Here is a 20,693-nt window from a genome sequence, read left to right on the forward strand (position 1 = left end):
ATCTCCACTCCACCCAATGTGTCTCTCACAGATAGGGGGTTGATCTCCGAGATTATTCAGCTGGTCCTCCACTTCAAGGGACTCATGTATCATGTAATCAAAAACACAGCCGACATAGTGCTCTCTGCTATAAAACTTTTATCTAAAGTCCTGCTAAAAGAGGACACTTACTAGATATAAAAACAAAATTTGCTTGTTACATGTATTGAGAGTGCCCGCTCCCTCACCACCGTGGCTGCGCAACATCATAGGCTCGGATCCTCCCCTCTGCACATGTACCGATCTCTGGTCTTCCTCAGGAGATCTGCTGAGGAAGAACATTCAGAGGTCGATATGTGTAGATGAATCACCATGGTGCGGGGAGGGTTACCTGCAGGGAGCCATCTGCCAGGGACTCTGTGGGCCCTTTCCAGGACAAAACATGAAGATAGACTGTCCTTACCGAATTCCTGGGTGAACCAGTTCTCCAGAAAGGATACTGGATCAGAGCCCTCAACTCACTCTGGCAGGCCCAACAAGCGCAGATTGTTCCTGTGCAGACAGTTTTCCACATCATCGACCTTGTCTTTCAATGATTTGATTTTGGTGCCACAGGTTTTTATAACAGGAAGGACAGGGTTAACGGTGTCCTCCGAATCACTGATGCGGTGTTCCATGTCGGAGACCCAGTCCTGTATCTTATGCATATCCTAGCGCATTGTAGTTATGTCCAGCTTGAGCTCCGCCACCTTACCCATAAGTTGCACCAAGGTGGGCTCTGGCTCCGCATCATCTTCCATGCAGTCATTACTAGGAGAGGTTGGGGACAGCAGCGCCGGAATAGCGGAGGCCCCAGGAGAAGGTGGTGGGGAGGGATCAGACTCCTCTCCAAACAGTTCTGGTGTGTAAGGCAGGGACGGGTGCGGAGCAGTGGAGAGGTGACCATCTTGGAAGAAGCGTGTTGGTAATACTCATCTTGAAGCTGCTAAGAAAGACGTCTGTTCACATGCTGCGTTAGGCCACGCCCCTTACGCTCTTGATACCTTGATCTTTGACGGTTTATACCACATTTCATGAGAATCCACCTTTATTGCTGGTCTGGTTTGGACTCCGATTCCACCACATGGTGGTTGATGCTTTTACTATATATCAGGATTTTGCATGAATCCTGTCTCACAGTGGCCTATATTTTTCTCCTCTGGCCAGTGGATGTATTACAGTCAACGGGTGACGCAAATGTATCGCTCCTATATATACATAAGAATAGATTTGAGGCTCTGGCTCTTTCTATGTTTGTTTAGTCTCGTGGGGTGTCTCTGGACACAGGCTCACCAGCACCTAACCAGTATTTGTCCCAAGGAAGCTAATATCTAGCGAAGCGTGTTGACGAGCAAGTTTTGGCGGAAATATTGGTTCAAATTTTCTTTATTAGACATACCATTAAGTAAATTTTTCTACCTTAGATCCAACCTTCATAACTGCACTATTATTGGGTAACTGTGTCCATAGAATGCATTAAAGCGGGAGTAAACCCAGTTTAAAAATAAAACACTTACATACCTGGCATGCCGGAAAAAATGCTAACGTTCACATTGGTGCTCTCAACCAAACTTTCAAACCATCCAAACCATCCAATGGTTGGTGTCAAACTGATCACATGTGCAGCATTATGGCAGTTAAAGAATTATTAGAGGCCAAGATGGCAGCTTCCTTGACTGAAAACGATAGAAGGGTTTACTTCCACTTTAAGGTTAAAAACGATGAGGGTTTACAACCCCTTTAAGATAGATATTAAGGCAAAAAACATATTTCTTATAGTAAATTACAGCCATATTTTTTACTGGCAACCTTTACCTGTCACTGGCATTTACTGGCAGGAGAAAAGTGCCCATTTTTTTACTGCCTGCCAGTAAAAATACTGGCGGTTGGCAACACTAACGACCGCGCAATTGTCACTTAACCGGTTCCCGACCAGCGCACGCCGATGTACGTCGGCAGAATGGCACGGGCAGGCATATTGGCGTACAGGTACGTCTAATCTTCAATGCTGCCCTGCCATCGCGAGCGCGCCGTGCCGGTCGGGACCCCCGTGAGTCCGGTCGTGGGTCCCGCGGACTCGATCGCCGCGGGGATACCCGTGATCGTCTCACGGGACGGCTGAATGGAGGAAATGCCGTGTAAAAAGCATTTCTCCATTCTGCCTAGCAACTAGTGACGCTAATCTCTGCTCCTTGTGATTGGAGCAGAGATCAGTGTTCACTAAATGAAAGCCCAACCCCCCCACAGTTAGCAACACACCCCTAGGAACACTTAACCCCTACACTGCCACCCACTGGTTAACCCCTTCACTGCCAGTGTCATTTACACAGGAATCACTGCATTTATATAGCAGTGATTACTGTAGAAATGACAATAGTCCCAAAAATGTGTCAAAAATGTCCGACGTGTCCGCCACAATGTCGCAGTCACAATAAAAATCGCTGATCACCGCCATTACTAGTAAAAAAATAAATAAAAAATTATTAATAAAAATGCCATAACACTATACCTATTTTGTAAACGCTATAATTTTTGCGCAAACCAATCAATAATCGCTTATTGCGATTTTTTTTACCAAAACTATTTAGAAGAATACGTATCAGCCTAAACTGAGGGAAAAAAATGTTTTTTTATATATTTTTGGGGGATATTTATTATAACAAAAAGTAAAAAATTATACGTTTTTTTCAAAATTGTCGCTCTATTTTTGTTTATAGCGCAAAAAAAATAAAAACCGCAGAGGTGATCAAATACCAAAAGAAAGCTCTATTAGTGGGAAAAAAGGACGTAAATTTTGTTTGGGAGCCACGTCGCACGACCGCGAAATTGTCAGTTAAAGCGACGCAGTGCCGAATCGCAAAAAGGGGTCTGGTCTTTGACCAGCAAAATGGATCCGGTCTGTAAGTGGTTAAATAACGCAGTGCTGTTTGGGGAAAAAAATGGCCTGATCATGAAGGAGGGTAAACCTTCCGGAGCTGAAGTGGTTAAACAAGGACAGGGCTATACATGGGAAGAGAACGGATATAATTGGGAAATCACAAACGGAAGATTGTACAGTGCTAGGATCGCGCTCCTACAGCAGTGATCAGGATCTGGAACACTAATAAGATGACAGCGCTGTCATGTTCCGCGACGCACGCGCAGTGTGGGCCCCATTGGCCTCTAGCTATATTCTATTTTCTGAACATGGATAAAGAACACGCAGTATTAATAACCGTCTTGTTTTTCTCCCGTCAACTTCACTATCTCTAAGAATCTGTCAACATGTGATGCGTGAGGAGGCGAAGTACGGGATGGAGTGCCATTACTGCGTCAGCCAGACAGCAGATCTCACTGACGGAGAGAAAAGCAAAGCCTGAAATTAACAAGTCGGTAATTAACACTTTTTATTTAGCGGATTAAAAGTTTGCAGCTGAAATCTACAGCTACCGATCTGCAAAAAATAAATATATATATTCTCATTGTTGGGTTTCACACCCGTCAATCTGGCAAGAGCTGAGAAGAGTCAGCCGAAAACATAAATGTTTTGTGACCGATAAAAAAAAGGTTGTTAGCGATTTTCTCACATTTAGAGAAACGCTGCGGGAGATAGATGGGGAAGACAGAAAATGTACAATTCCGAAGTCACTGCGCACAATGGAAGGAGGTGCAATCCTACACCAATCAGGGGGGTTTTTTTGCTAGAAAATTACCTAGAACCCCCCCCCCCCCCCCCCCAAGATGTTTTGGAACTACATTTCCCATGATGCTCCACTACACTGCAGAGTGCCAGAGCATCATGGGAAATGTAGTTCAAAAACATCTGGGGTGCCAAGGTTCACCATCACTGCCCTAGAGAATAAAATGGCGGTCGTTGAATTTTTTTTTTTTTTTACTGTCACGTGGAATTTGTGCAGTGCTTTTTCATACGCGATTTTTGGGGGAAAATTCACTTTTTTTTATTTTAAAGCGATAGTAAACCACAAAAAAAAAATCTGCAAGACAATTGCATAATGTACTAGTATGAGATGCATACTAGCACATTATGAAATACCCTAGAAAGAAGCCCCCGCATCGGCGCCCAGTCACCGCTGATGGGGGCTGACATGTCCCCCACAACGTTTGTTCCGGGTTGGCAGGCTGTGAGTGGCCAGAGCCGCGTTCCGGTAATGAAGCTCTGGCACGATATGCCGAGCCTTCAGCGACATCAGCGACTGCATTCAGGGTGAATATCTCCTAAACCTATAGGTAAGCCTATAAAAGTGATAGCGAGCCTTGGCACCCCAGATGTTTTGGAACTACATTTCCCATGATGCTCAACTACACTGCAGAGCCCATGAGCATCATGGGAAATGTAGTTCCAAAACATCTGGGGTGCCAAGGCTCGCTATCCCTGGCCTATAATGAGGTTAAAATAAAGCGGGGTATACAACCGCTTTAATGTTAACAAAAAAATAAATAAAAACACAATAAATAGCCCCTTTTTTGAAAAATATTAAAAGATGACGTTACAGCCAGTAAATGAATACCAAACATGTCACGCCTTAAAATTGCGCACACCCCCAGAACTGCGATAAACAACGTACATTTTAATATCTATAAACGACTGTTTAAAAGCCTTTAGGTTACCACTTTAGATTAACAGGGGAGGTCTAGTGCAAGAATTACTGCCTGTGATCTGACGTTCGCAGTGATACCTCATGTGTGGGACGATTGCTGTTGGCGTGCGCAGTCGCCTTTACACTGTTGCTCTAATCTTTTTTTTTTTTTTAACTTTTATTGCTGTCACAGGTAAATAGCCTGTGTGACAGTAATAGGTGGTGACCAGTACTCTTTATGGAGATCTGGTGTCTGTAAGACCCCAAATCTCTCCTCTGCCCTTGAAAGCATTTGATCGCACCGAGATCAGTGTTTTGGAATACTTTTGATTTTTGTTAAATGGTGCAGATTACATCTGGGTAAACCGTAAGTGATGTCATCTCATCACCTGATCAAAGCGGATCCCAGTTTTGTATGGGTCTCCAACTTGCTGGCGGACGTGTTGGCTGGCCATTTGAGTCTCCCGGTGGGACGTGAGAGCCCAAGTAGGATGCAGATGGTGGAGGAAGGGAACAGGGGAGGGGGCACTACTTATAGCAATTGAGCAGCTATAGTAGTCGCCCCGATCACCATTACAAGAGAGCCAACTGTTGGCTCTAAAAAAAAAAAAAATGGCACCAGGGTGGGGCTCCAAGCCATCAGCTGCAATGGGTGAGGGCACTTGTACTCTATTTATTCACAGGAAATTGGGTGGAACCTCGCATTGCCGTGCTGTTTTCAAATTGTGACAGCAGGTGCAGGGAGAAGATTCCCTGCCTGATATCATAGGTAGGGGGGGTGGATTAGGAGTGCGGGATGCAGATGAAACATGTTATATGTTTCAAAGGTGAACTTATCCTTTAAATGCATGCTTTGATGTAGGGTAGTGGTCACCAAACTATTGGACCTCACAGACCACTAAACTCACAATTTTAAATCCTGCTGACCCCTAAAATAAATTGAACATGCCTTATATACACAATGCTCCAGCTCTCTGCCCCCCTTCCCCCTGGATCAAACTGCTGCCTTATACACACAATGCTCCAGCTCTCTGCCACCCCCCTGGATTGTAGTGCTGCCTTATATACACAATGCTGTCTCTCTGCCCCCCCCTCCCCCGGGATCACACTGCTGCCTTATACACACAATGCTCCGGCTCTGTGCCCCCCACCCTTTGGATCACACTTCTGCCTTATACACACAAAGCTCTGGCTCTCTGTACCCCCCCCCCCCACGGATCACTCTGCTGCCCTAAACACAATGCTCCAGCTCTCTGCCGCCCCCCCCCCCCCCCCCTGGATCACTCTACTGCCTTATACACACAATGATCCAGCTCTCTGCCCTCTCCCACATCTGCCTTACACAGACTCATCATTGGATCTCACCTCCTTATCCAACTATGTACTAGAGCTCTGTGTTCCGTCCCACAGAGATCAGCGCTGCCATTGGAAGGCACCTCTGGCTCTCTGCACTACTCCTGGTACCTCCCTTTGAGTTCACAGTAGCCGAAACTACAGAAGAGGCTTTGGGTATCAATGCACGCTGACAATATTGACTGTCAGCACACATTGAGAATACTGGAAACGACATTGAGCGATATACATCTAACACAATGTTGATTTACGGCAGAACCCCTGGGGACCACCAAAGTTTTCTCACGGACCGCTGGTTGGCAACCGCTGATCTAGGGGACAGGAAAATCGTTTTTACTTTACTTGATCCTGTAAATGTGCTGTTCATTTTGCCTAGCCCAGACCTAAATGAGCATTTACCCACACAGTGTGGGGAGTTCAGCTTTAATACTGTTTAGGGGTAAAAAGTAAAAAAGATTGTCATAAAACCAATGTGATGTCACTCACTGTATTGCTGGTGAATCTCGTCTATCTCCTTCTCACTTTGTTCCTTTTTGAAAGTCATGGCCTGTGGGGGAGAAAAGACAAAACATGTGAAGGAGGGCTCAGAGGAAATACGTCACATCACTTGGCTAAAGAGGATCTCTGGTCATGGCATACATTCTCATTTTTTAACTTTAGCATTGCAATAACAATACAAATCATAATTATTGACAATCCAATATAAGCTACTTTTTTTTATTTTTTTTTAAGTCTCCTTTTATGTTGTGAGTTGCCTGTCTGCTAACTGTCTATTTACACCACTTCCTGGATTCCCTGTCTGCTTTGTAGCTCCTCCTCCATTTCTAAGTCCTACATATCCCATGGTGCCTTGCTGCCTGCCTTGTTTAATAATAAAAATGAAAATAACAAACGTAGTCAAAACATAGCCAAAGTTCAAGCAGAGGTCCACCCTAAAGTGGACCTCCGCTCATCGGAACCCTCCCCCCCTCCGGCGCCACAATTGGCACCTTTCGGGGGGAGGGGGGTGCAGATACCTGTACAGTACAGGTATTCTGCACCCACTTCCGGGATAGCTCTCTGCGGAAAGGGGCGTAGATTACGCCCCTTTCCGCAAGTGCCCGCCCCCTTCCGCAAGTGCCCCGCTGCCTGCTGGGAAACACACAGATCCCAGAGGCAGCGGGGACCATTCTTATTGCGCAGCGCGATTCGCGCATGCGCAGTAGGGAACCGGGAAATGAAGCCGAAAGGCTCCATTTCCTGATTCCCATAGCCAAGATGGCGGCGGCAGCACCCGACAAGACGATCTAGAGATCGGCTTCGGGTGCCGACTTGGCGGGCGCGCTGGACAGGTAAGTGTCACTATTTTAAAAGTCAGCAGCTGCAGTATTTGTAGCTGCTGGCTTTTAAAAAAAAAAAAAAAAAAAAAAAACGCGGAGTCCCGGTGGACTCCCGCTTTCAGTAACCAAAATGGATAGTCAGCCAAGCCAGAAGTCAGGAATCAATGTAGTGGAACAGCAAGCAGGATCTGGAGCCAGAAGGGATGTCAGCAAAGCAAGTCTTTAATCACTTCAGACCGGACCATTTTGCTGGCCAAAGACCAGAGTACTTTTTGCGATTCTGCACTGCGTCGCTTTAACTGAGAATTTGCGCAGTCGTGCGATGTGGCTCCCAAACAAAATTGACGTCTTTTTTTCACGCAAATAGAGCTTTTTTTTGGTGGTAATCACCCCTGCGGTTTTTATTTTTTGCACTATAAACAAAAAAAAGACCGACAATTTAGAAAAAAAAAAAAAACGCTTTATTTTTTACATTTTGCTATAATAAATGTCCCCCAAAAATACATAAAAACGAATTGTTTTCCTCAGTTTAGGCTGATACCTATTCTACATATTTTTGGTAAAAAAACAAATCACAAGCACTTGATTGGTTTGCGCAAATGTTATAGCGTCTAAAAAATAGGGGATAGTTTTATAACATTATTATTAATTGCAATTTTACTAGTAATGGCGGCGATCAGCCATTTTTATTGCGACTGCGACGTTATGGCGAACAGATCAGACATTTTTGACACATTTTTGGAACAAAAAAATATTGTCATTTATACAGCAATCAGTGCTATACAAATGCACAGATTCCTGTGTAAATGACACTGGCAGTGAAGGTGGCAACCACTAGGGGGCAGTGTAGGGGTCAAGTATGTCCTGGGGAGTGATTCTAACTGTGGGGGGGGGGGGGGGGGCGTGGCTACGTGTGGCTCGTCACAGAGCACCGCTCCCAGAGATCAGTGACACGGTCACTAGGCAGAATGGGGAGATGATTGTTTACATCAGCATTTCCCCGTTGTTCTTTTCCGTGAGACGATTGCAGGTATCCCTGCAGAGTCCGCGGGTTCGCGACCCGACCTACGGAGCTCGCCGTCCTCTTAAAGGGCAACGTGCAGGTAAGTTAGTTAGTTAGCCTGTACTTGCCATTCTGCCGCCGTATATCTGAGTGAGGCGGTTGGCAAGCGGTTAAACAAACATATACTTACCTCCACTGTGCAGATAATTTTGGGGTCCCTCGGCTGCTCTTGTGGCTCCTCCACACAAAAGAAAACCCCCTGGGAGAAGCACCCTCCTTGGTTACCTTGCTGGCGCACTCCCGAGCCCAGCTATCCATAGTGGCCGAATGCAGGACTCAGCCCCGCCCATCGGCTCCCACGTCATTGGATTTCATTGACAGAAGGCGGGAGCCGAGAACCCCGGGCAGAGAGAGAGCAAGTCCCCATGGGTCAAGTTCCAGGGCTCAGGTAAGTAAAACGGGGGGGGGGGGGGGGGTCACTGCCAGGTGTTTTTTCACCTTAAAGCATAAGATGCATTAAGGTGAAAAAACACGTAAGTTTACAACCCCTTTAAGGTTTAAAAAGAAGAATACCTTCAGCACCACTTTAAGCAGCTACACCAACAGAGACCCTGCATGACCTGGGAACGTTGCACTTGATCACTTTAAATAAGCTTTTGGACTATTGACCATTCAAGGTGTGCTAACGCTGTAACTGTCAACTTCATTGGTCAGCTTGGTAAATGTAGAGAACATATTTTCAATATATATAAAAAAAAAAAAAAATTTAATCGTACAATTACAGGTGTTACCCCTATAAAGTTACTAGCGGGGCCAGAACAAGGAGTGGGCAGAAGGGGTAGCTGCCCCAGGCACAGTGGTGGGAGTGGGAAGTTGCTCCCTCAACACACTCTGCAGCTGACTGCGGCTTCATTTCTGCCGTGACAGCTGCTGCTACAACATTGGGCGCCAACATGCCCACTTTCAACCCCATCTACCCAAAGCCAACATGAAAAAACACACCATGCATGCGCAACTGCTTTCTAGCTGCTAGCAAGTAAGCGATTAGGCCACATATGTGAAGTGCACACTCCATACCAATTATGGGCAGCTGGCGCAAGGGGGAAGAGAATAGGAACAGGGCAGTACACCCATTTAGCAGAAGGGGAGGGGGTGCAGAACCTGACCCGGTACTGGTTACTACTTTACCATCATTTTCTTATAATGTGTTTTCAAGTAGGGAAAGTGATTAGACTTCCACCCCTGGACTGGGCACACTTTGCGCTAATAGGTAGCCCATAATAGCTTCCACCAATCAGCTGATGAAAAGGGTAATGCAAAGTGTTTTCACAGATAATTAAAATTAATCCATTAATGTGATCTCTAGTTAACATCCGCTGCTTTACTGCACACGGCAAACGAGCGAGGCAAAGCGAGCGAGGCATCGCGAGGATCGGTGCTCTTCATTAAATGTCAATGAATGCGTGAAATTTGTTGAAAAACCGAATGCCATTATAACTGGTGTCACCTGTCAGGAAAAAAAAAAGCCACAAACACATGTTAATTGGCACGCTCTGTAAAGGTCATGTCATTGGTATGGGGGGGGGTGGCATGCAGGCTATGATCTGTGATCTCTGTGGGGGGGGGGGGGGGGGGAGGTGGGCATATGCTGAACTAAACCCGTTTTACATGGTTTTATGACGCTAACGAGAATTAGAGCACCGACCAGAGAGAGAGAGCAAGGACGATCACTTTATAACGATGGTACAGGGAGAGAACGCTGCGGATTATTACCAGCAAAATGCGAGATGTGATTCTTGCTGTTACAACTGTCATTTCATTTAACGCCTTCTTCCTAATTGTTGTTTATTTTAAAAGCTTTATTTGTTTCCAGGGTGCTGTTCCCGGGACGGAAACTGACTTCACTGACAAGCAAATCCAGAGAAAATATAAAGAGAGATAAATATTAGGAACTCAGAGGGCGGCAAAGCGGTGGTCAGCTCTGTGGCTTGGTATCAGCGCTGTATTAATAGGAGAATTTCAGGTCAACTCAAACTACTCTTAACCACTTGCTTACCGCCAACTGAAACCCCCCCTTCCTGCCCAGACCGATGTTCAGCTTTTAGCGCCGGCACACTTTGAATGACGATTGCGCGGTCATGCAACACTGTACCCAAATGAAATGTATATAATTTTTTTTTGCACAAATAGAACTTTCTTTTGGTCTCTCTTTCACAGCCGGGGTTATTTTTCTGCTAAACAAACAAATATGGAAAATTTTGAGAAAAAAAAATAAAAAAATCATGTTTCATAGTTTGTTCTAAAAATTTGCTAACAGGTCATTTTTCTCCTTCATTGATACACACTGATGAGGCGGCACTGGTGGGCCCGATGAGGCGGCACTGGTGGGCCCGATGAGGCGGCACTGGTGGGCCCGATGAGGCGGCACTGGTGGGCCCGATGAGGCGGCACTGGTGGGCCCGATGAGGCGGCACTGGTGGGCCCGATGAGGCGGCACTGGTGGGCCCGATGAGGCGGCACAGGTGGGCCCGATGAGGCGGCACAGGTGGGCCCGATGAGGCGGCACAGGTGGGCCCGATGAGGCGGCACAGGTGGGCCCGATGAGGCGGCACAGGTGGGCCCGATGAGGCGGCACCCGATGGCCACAGTCAAGGCGGCACCCGATGGCCACAGTCAAGGCGGCACCCGATGGCCACAGTCAAGGCGGCACCCGATGGCCACAGTCAAGGCGGCACCCGATGGCCACAGTCAAGGCGGCACCCGATGGCCACAGTCAAGGCGGCACCCGATGGCCACAGTCAAGGCGGCACCCGATGGCCACAGTCAAGGCGGCACCCGATGGCCACAGTCAAGGCGGCACCCGATGGCCACAGTCAAGGCGGCACCGATGGCCACTGATAAGGCAGAACTGATGGGTGCCACTAATAGACACTGGTGACACTGATGGACAGCACTGTTGAGGCACTGATAAGTTGGCAATGGTAGGTGACACTGATGGACAGCACTGTTGAGGCACTGATAGGGGGCACTGGTAGGCACAGATGAGCTGTCAGGAGATCTCCTGGATCGGGACCGATGTAAATATTGTTTTTGGCCTTGCTGCACTCTAGAACTGGGGGTGTCCTCACTGTCACTTGAAAGATAAAAAGTAAAGAGAGCGCACCAGCTTAGTGCATTAATGCCTCATGTGTTTATTTCATATAAAAACTACAAAAAGATGGAGATACACCTAAACAGGCCACTTACCATTGGATAAACAGTCCTGGAAGCAGCTTCTTCATAGCTCTGAAGAAGGTATACCTTTCGAAACGCGTCAGTAGTAGGGTCCCATATGCAGTCTGGAGACAGCAGATTCCAGTACTGTTTAGCCACGGGCAAGTGGCCCATTAAGGTGCATCTCCATCTTCATGCTTGAGAGTAATTTTTATACTTTTTATACTAAATAAATACATGTGGGATAATGTACCAAGCTGGTGCCTCTTTTCTTTGTACCCACCTATGCTGACCAACCTGTGTAAAAAAAAAATATCTGTAGATTTACCTATTTTTAGCCCGCTCCTGGTCAGCCAGCGGCGGCTGCAAGGCAGAGCGCACTCAATAATGGCTGAGAACTCTCAGAGGTGACATCACCCATAGGCTCCCATGTCCCGCCTGTTGTTGACACTCCCCCTCCTCTCCCCTGCAGATGTTGCTGGCTGACAAAAGGGGAGCCGGATTATGTGAGCAGACCGGAACAGGCTGAAAATAGGTAAAGTGTTACTAAAGCTACAACAGTAAAATCAGTCTGTATATGCAGTAAAGCATGCTTGTTATACCCACTGTGCAACCTAAGGGGTTAATTCTGCGCATTGTGTAAAAAGGCTGTTTGATCCTGTCTTCTCTAATCCTCCCCTTTTTCCACTGTCCCCAAACCATAGCCTGATAACAGTTTATGAGTCACTCTGTACATGCTCAGTTTGGTGTGTGTTGCTAGAGTGTTTTTGTTTAGTTTTTTTTCTTGGGAGAGTGCATGTGATCAGTACAGGGCCAATCAACACTGCCCAGATAGAGGGTCAGGTGTCCTGCAGCCTCATAGGATAGTTGGAGAAGAAAGAAAACTCCTACAAGCTTTAAGCAGACACTGATAGAAGTCACAAGACTGCTATATACTGCTGATGAGAAAAGGTATTTAGCATTTTATATTTACTAAAATGATTGCATTTCCATGTTCTGTGTACTGTAGAAGATCAGATATAGTGAATGCAGAGTCTGGGGAAGACCCGATATAGTGAATGCAGAGTTCCGGGGAAGACCAGATATAGTGAATGCAGAGTCCTGGGGAATACCAGATATAGTGAATGCAGAGTCCTGGGGAGACCAGATCTAGTAAATGCAGAGTCCGGGGGAGACCAGATCTAGTGAATGCAGAGTCCGGGGGAGACCAGATCTAGTGAATGCAGAGTCCGGGGGAGACCAGATCTAGTGAATGCAGAGTCCGGGGGAGACCAGATATAGCGACTGCAGAGTCCTGGGGGTGACCAGATATAGTGAATGCAGAGTCCTGGGGAGACCAGATAGAGCGACTGCAGGGTCCTGGGGAGACCAGATATAGTGAATGCAGAGTCCTGGGGAGACCAGATATAGTGAATGCAGAGTCCGGGGGAGATCAGATATAGCGACTGCAGAGTCCGGGGGAGATCAGATATAGCGACTGCAGAGTCCGGGGGAGATCAGATATAGCGACTGCAGAGTCCGGGGGAGATCAGATATAGTCACTGCAGAGTCCGGGGGAGACCAGATATAGTCACTGCAGAGTCCGGGGGAGACCAGATATAGTCACTGCAGAGTCCGGGGGAGACCAGATATAGTGAATGCAGAGTCCTGGGGAGACCAGATATAGGGAATGCAGGGTCCTGGGGAGACCAAATATAGGGAATGCAGAGTCCTGGGGAGACCAGATATAGTGAATGCAGGCTCCTGGGGAGACCAGATATAGTGAATGCAGGGTCCTGGGAGGACAATTTCTGCATTTTTGTTTCCTTTAACCGCTTCAGTAGTGGCCACTTTTACCCTCTTCCTGCCCAGGCCAATTTTCAGCTTTTAGCTCTGTCACACTTTGAATGACAATTGCACGGTCATGCAACACTGTACCCATATGAAAGTTTTATCATTTTTTTTCACACAAATAGAACTTTCTTTTGGTGGTATTTATTCACCATTGGGGTTTTTTATTTTTTTGCTACACATACGGAAAAAAAACAAAAATTTTGGGAAAAAAACTGTTCTTACTTTGTCAGAAAATGTAGTAAATAATTTTTCTCCTTCACTATTGTACGCCAATGAGGCAGGACTGATGAAGTGGCACTGACTTGCATCACTGCTGGGGCTGCACTGATGATCAGTGCCCCGATTATCTGTACAGGTTTCCCCTGTGAGAAAATGCTGATCGGCTCTCCTCACCTCACACTCTGCCAGTGTGAGGCGAGGAGAGCCAATAATCAGCATTTCCTTGCTTACATGTGATCAGCGGTGTTTGTTCACAGCTAGTTCTATGGGTAAAAAGCCCTGTCATAGGCCCTTTACCAAGAAATCGGGGTCACTCCGCGTCCCAGGGAATTGACAGGCTGGGGCGAAATCATGACGTTGTCCTAGAACAAGAGAGCACCCCGCCTGCCGTCATTTGTCTATACAGCGGGCAGGAGGTGGTTAAAGAAACATTAACAAATGCTTTTCTGGCTTTACTTCTCCTATGGATCACAGGAGTACAGTTAGTTTAGTACTTTTCTGACCTCTTCCCAGAAGAGTTGAAGCTGTTATAGCTGCAAAGGGTGGGCCAACTCAATATTGAACCCTACGGACTAAGACTGGGATTCCATTAAAGTTCATGTGCGTGTAAAGGAACTTGTCCCAATACTTTTGGCAATATAGTGTATGTGCAAATGCACAAAAGTGCAACATAGAACAGCACTAGAGAATATGTCAGAACAATATAAACATATGATAACGTGCAACTGTGATATGACATTAGAGTGTAAGCTCCTCTGGTGCAGAGACTGATTTCACTGGGTCAGTGTTCTCTGCACAGCTATATAGAGTTGTGCTCATAAGTTTACACACCCTGGCAGAATTTATGATTTCTGGGCAAATTTTCTGAGAATAAGAATAACACAAAAACTTTTCTTTCACTCATGGTTGGTGTTTGGCTGAAGCCATTTATTATCAATCAGCTGTGTTTACTCTTTTTAAATCATGACGACATCAGAAACTACCCCAATGACTCTGATCAAAAGTTTACATCCCCCAGTTCTTAATACCATGTATTGCCCCCATTGACATCAATGACAGTTTGAAGTCTTTTGTGGATGAGGCTCTTTATCTTCTCTGATGGTGAAGCTGCCCATTCCTCTTGGCACAAAGCCTCCAGTTCCTGTAAACTCTTGGGCTGTGTTGCATGAACGGCACATTTGAGATCTCCCCAGAGTGGCTCAATGATATGGAGGTCAGGAGACTGAGATGTCCTCTCCAGAACCTTCACTTTATTCTCTGTTGTAGCCAATGACAGGTGGACTTGGCCTTGTGTTTTGGATCATTGTCATGTTGGAATGTCCAAGTACGTCCCATGCGCAGCTTCCTGGCTGATGAATGCAAATATTCCTCCAGTATTTTTTGATAACATTCTGCATTCATCATGCCAAAAATTTTGCCCAAATTTCCTGTGCCTTTGTAGCTCACACATCCCAAAAACATCAGAGATCCACCTCCGTGTTTCACAGTAGGAATGGTGGACCTTTCATCATAGGCCTTGTTGACTCCTCTCCAAATGTAGTGTTTATGGTTGTGGCCAAAAAACTAAATTTTGGTCTCATCACTCCAAATTACTTTGTGCCAGAAGGTTTAAGTCTTGTCTCTGTGCTATTTATAGTATTATAAGTAGGATACTTTGTGGAATTTGCGTAGTAATGGCTTTCTTCTGGCGACTTGACCATGCAGCCCATCTTTCTTCAACTGCCTCCTTATTGTGCATCTTGAAACAGCCACACTACATGTTTTCAGAGAGTTCTGTATTTCACCTGAAGTTATTTGTGGGTTTTTCCTTGCATCCTGAACAATTTTCCTGGCAGTTGGGGCTGAAATTTTAGTTGGTCTACCTGACCGTGGTTTGGTTTCAACAGAACCCCTCATTTTCCACTTCTTGATTAGAGTTTGAACACTGCTGATTGGAATTCTCAATTCCTTGGATATCTTTGTATATCCCTTTCCTGTTTTATACAGTTCAACTACCTTTTCCCGCAGATCCTTTGACAATTCTTTTGGCTTTTCCCATGACTCAGAATCCAGAAATGTCAGTGCGGCACTGGATGAAAGATGCAAGGATCTGTCAGGAGTTCAGAAACTCATTGACCTTTTATACACACACACCAATTACAAGCAAACAGATCACAGGTGAGGATGGTTACCTTTAATAGCCATTCAAACCCCTTTGTGTCAACTTGTGTGCATGTTATCAGACCAAAATCACCGGGGTATGTAAACTTTTGATCAGGGTCATTTGGGATGTTTCTGTTGTCATTAGGATTTAAAAAGAGTAAACACAGATGACTGATAATAAATGGCTTCAGCTAAACACTAACCACGAGTGAAAAAAGTTTTTGTGTTATCATTCATATTCTCTGAAAAATGGCCAAGAAATCATAAATTCTGCCAGGGTGTGTAAACTTATCAGCACAACTTTAAATGTATATTAAATAATAGTGTGTGACTGTGGTAGTGACAGAGTGTAAGCTGCTCTGGTACAGAGGCCGATGTGACTGGCTCAGCATTCTCTCTACAGCACTGCGGTATAGGTCAGAGCTATATAAAGGTATAATAATAATAGTGTGTGACTGTGACAGTGACATTAGAGTGTAAGCTCCTCTGGTGCAAAGACTGATGAGAATGGCTCGGTGTTCTCTGTACAATGGTGTAGAATATGTCAGAGTTATGTAAGAGGGTATCCCCCCTCTTGTACTCACACTTTCCTGCTTGGCCACCAGACTTGAACGAACCTTCTCGTTCTTCTCAATCTCTTTAATGATTTCAGCAGCTATGAAAACAAACCAAACGCGTTAGCAAGAAGAGCAGCTCAGGCTGAAAGAAAGAAGATTGAAGTGCAACTACATGTATGGGAATTCACTATGTAGGATTGTTTTTAGGTCAAGTAGTAAGGATAGAAGAAGGTTGGATCGGATGCTCCTCTTCTCTGAGCTCTCAGGAAACATCTGCACTTCTAGGACTACAAAGACTAAAAACTACACAGATATGTACTGAGCGATGGCTCAATACATTCTCCATATTGCAAAGGTAGAGATAGTTAAGTGAGTCATTATATCATAATAGCGCTTTGTATTGTGAGGAGCTTTTGAAATCACAATACAACCAATTAGAACTTCCTTAGAGAAGATAGAACTGCTCTTAATGAGCTTTCAGCAAGCTTTGTTGAAGCTTCAAAGTACCATTCAGCTTCAGTTTGTAAATGTTGAACACAGATCCTAAGGAGAGTGCTGATTGCCACTTTAGAGTGTTACTAAACCCAGGAACCTGCATTCCCTATATCTGGTATTCCCGGGGCCCCTGCATTCCCTATATCTGGTCTCCCCAGGGCCCTGCATTCCCTATATCTGGTCTCCCCGGGGCCCTGCATTCCCTATATCTGGTCTCCCCGGGGCCCTGCATTCACTATATCTGGTTTCTCCGGGGATCCTGCATTCCGTATATCTGGTCTCCGGGGGGCCCTGCATTCCTCTATAGCTGGTCTCCCCGGGGCCCTGCATTCACTATAGCTGGTCTCCCCAGGGTCCTGCATTCCCCTATAGCTGGTCTCCCCAGGACCCTGCATTCCCCTATATCTGGTCTCCCCAGGACCCTGCATTCCCCTATATCTAGTCTCCCACAGTACACAGAAATGCAATTATTATGGTTAATATAAATTGCCAAATACCTTTACTCATCGGGAGTATATAGCAGTCTTGTGACTTCTATCAGTGTCTGGTTAAAGAGGTTGTAAACCTCCATTTTCAAGCTGCACCTATAGGTAATCCTATAATAACACTTACCTATAGGTACTGTAAATATCTCCTAAACACGTGCCGTTTAAAGGATATTTACTTTTACTGCGCTGATAATGTCATTACATATGCGCTGTGAAGAAACGGCCCTCCATGCAGTTGCTACTCTAGCGAGCGCCGTGACTGGCAGCTCCCTCATGCATGCACCGGAGGGACGCGACGTGACGAGACTCCAGCCAGTCACAAAGCCGAAGTCCGCAGCCCGGAAGGAAGAGGGGCGAACATGGATACGGCCTACAGTGGGGACTACGCAGGCTTTATTTGCAGGCAAGTACCACATAACGTGCTAGTATGTGATGCAATTTGGTGGTAATGCAATTTGGCCACACCCACTGTGCACCGCTGCTCTCCTTGGGGCACCCAAAAGGTATCCCGGGTCTCTTACAATCCTATTGTGTATATTACAAAAAAATTAAAATCACTACGTGTTCCTATTATGTTCAGGATTGGCTTGAAAAGGGGGTGGCGACCCTAGCCGCCATGCAGAAGAAGGCATCAGCGCATTATGTGGAGAATTCAAACCACGTCCCCGCGGCGGACCAGGAAGGAAGGACTTAATAAAGACCCGCCTGTTGGCTCACTTCCTCTTTCCTGGCCGCACCCCTCCTATCACGACTGAAATTATAAATAAATTATATATATATTTTTTTTAATTACCATCCAATGGCTTATCTATGTATATATTACACTTCTCTCTGGGGCTGAAGGGATGGAGAAGGCAAAGGGAAAGGGATGGGGATGGGAAAGGGAAGGGATGGGGATGGGAAAGGGATGGGGATGGGGAAAGGGAAAGGGATGGGGATGGGAAAGGGATGGGGATGGGAAAGGGAAAGGGATGGGGATGGGAAAGGGAAAGGGATGGGGATGGGGATGGGAAAGGGATGGGGATGGGGAAAGGGAAAGGGATGGGGATGGGAAAGGGATGGGGATGGGAAAGGGCATGGGGATTGGGAAAGGGAAAGGGATGGGGATGGGAAAGGGAAAGGGATGGGGATGGGAAAGGGAAAGGGATGGGGATGGGAAAGGGATGGGGATGGGAAAGGGATGGGGATGGGAAAGGGATGGGGATGGGAAAGGGCATGGGGATTGGGAAAGGGAAAGGGATGGGGATGGGAAGGGAAAGGGATGGGGATGGGAAGGGAAGGGATGGGGATGGGAAAGGGGATGGGGATGGGAAAGGGATGGGGATTGGAAAAGGAAAGGGATGGGGATGGGAAGGGATGGGGATGGGAAAGGGCATGGGGATTGGAAAGGCATGGGATTGGGAAAGGGCCTGGGGATGGGAAAGGGCATGGGGATGGGGTAAGGGCAGGGGATGGGAAAGGGCATGGGGATGGGAAAGGGCATGGGGGATGGGGAGAAAGGGCATGGGGATGGGGAAAGGGGATGGGGAAAGGGGGATGGGAAAGGGGATGGGGAAGGGGGATGGGGAAAGGAGGAAGGGATGAAGGGGGATGGGAAGGGGGATGGGAAAAGGGGATGGGGAAAAGGGGATGGGAAAAGGGGATGGGGAAAAGGGGATGGGAAAGGGGATGGGGAAAGGGGGATGGGGAAAGGGGGATGGGGAAAGGGGGATGGGGAAAGGGGATGGGGAAAGGGGATGGGGAAAAAGGGGATGGGGAAAAGGGGATGGGGGAAAGGGGCATGGGGGAAAGGGGATGGGGGAAAGGGGATGGGGAAAAGGGGATGGGGGGAAAAGGGGATGGGGAAAGGGGATGGGGGAAAGGGGATGGGGAAGGGGATGGGGGGTGGCGATGGGGAAAGGGGATGGGGAAAGGGGATGGGGAAAGGGGATGGGGAAAGGGGATGGGGAAAGGGGATGGGGAAAGGGGATGGGGAAAGGATGGGAAAGGGGATGGGGAAAGGGGATGGGGAAAGGGATGGGGAAAGGGGATGGGGAAAGGGGATGGGGAAGGGGTTGGGGAAAGGGGTTTGGGGATGGGGATGGGGATGGGGATGGGGAAAGGGGATGGGGAAAGGGGATGGGAAGGGGAAAGGGGATGGGAAAGGGATGGGGAAAGGGGATGGGAAAGGGGATGGGGAAGGGGGGATGGCGATGGGAAAGGGGATGGAAAGGGGATGGGGAAAGGGGATGGGGAAGGGGATGGGGAAAGGGGTTGGGAAGGGGTTGGGGAAAGGGATGGGGAAAAGGGATGGGGAAAAGGGAATGGGATGGGGAAGGGAAATGGGATGGGGAAAGGGAAATGGGATGGGGGAAAGGGATTGGGGATGGGGAAAGGGAAATGGGGACGGGTTGGAGGGGCTCTGAACTGAGTTTTTGCCCCGGAAAAGAATGTAAGCTTCGCCACTGCATACAGGTGCACTTTAAACATGGTGTTTAAACTTTAAACTGCAGCCTGGAAATACGGCACGCATCCCTCATTTACTTGCATCAGTGGTTTGCTGTAGAGCGATTGCGATTTTATTGGATGTGACTAAAGAGATTAAGCTAAACACACGGCAAAACATTTTGTTTTCCTCCAGCCTAAACACATTACAGCAGAGCTGGAATAATAACAGGACCTCTAGGCAGAGCAATACAATCATAAAAAGTGATAAAGGACTGCGAGCTTCCTGTACGAGAGTCATCTCACAGCACTGTCATTGGGCCGCTCCTTATAAAGCTGGTCACATCGATAAAATTCCCAACTAATATTCTTAAGAAAATTCCTAAGAAAATTTGTACCAAAATTCCCAGAACATTTGAAAGATTTCATATGCTTTTATCATTTTTTTTATTTCTTTTTTGGAATAAATGGACTTTACCAAAACAATAGAATTTTGTTTGTAAAGATAAAAATTTTCCAATCTGCTCCTTAGAATTTGTTCATCGCAGTGTCCGACAGACAGATGTCGATTTCACTATTAGAAAGACAAACTAACTTTCTTAGAATATTCTTTTTCTAAGAATTTTTGTTGGAAATTCTATCCGTCTATGGCCAGTATATGGGGTGGGATCAGGGCGGAGAAGCTCCTTAACCACTTCCCACCCGGCCAATGCATATATACGGCCGGGTGGGAGCCGTCTACTCCTGATAGGACGTTCAGGAACGTCCTTCAGGAGTAGCGGGATCGCGCAGCGGCGCGATCCCGATGTGTTTGTGTCAACCGGACACGGCACATCTCAGAACGGCAGGAGGGCCCTGTGATTGGCCCTCCTGATCACATGACGGCCGTGTCCAATCATGGCCGTCATGTGATGTAAACAAACAGCCGGTTGCTAGGCAATCGGCTCTCCTCTCCTCACACGGAAGTCACCGATGAGGAGAGGAGAGCAGAACGCTGATGATCAGTGAGTATGGGCTGCTTTTTACAGCTTTTTACTCACTGATCATCAGTG

General features: G+C 46.8%; 1 protein-coding gene across 2 annotated transcripts in view; it reads right to left on the minus strand.

Annotated features, from left to right (window-relative positions):
- RAD18 (RAD18 E3 ubiquitin protein ligase) overlaps window positions 1-20,693 on the minus strand; it is a 406,657-nt gene that overhangs the window by 225,372 nt on the left and 160,592 nt on the right. For both annotated transcript variants that reach the window (XM_077451576.1, XM_077451575.1), the window contains exons 8-9: window positions 16,262-16,332; window positions 6,435-6,495 (exon numbers count right to left, since the gene is read on the minus strand). In XM_077451576.1, the coding sequence (XP_077307702.1) occupies window positions 6,435-6,495; window positions 16,262-16,332 (132 nt within the window). The remainder of the gene's footprint in view (window positions 1-6,434; window positions 6,496-16,261; window positions 16,333-20,693) is intronic.

Source organism: Lithobates pipiens, unplaced genomic scaffold (genome assembly GCF_037356315.1).
Source record: "Lithobates pipiens isolate NorthernLeopardFrog02 unplaced genomic scaffold, aLitPip1_a1.2 Scaffold_23, whole genome shotgun sequence".
Taxonomy (NCBI): domain Eukaryota; kingdom Metazoa; phylum Chordata; class Amphibia; order Anura; family Ranidae; genus Lithobates; species Lithobates pipiens.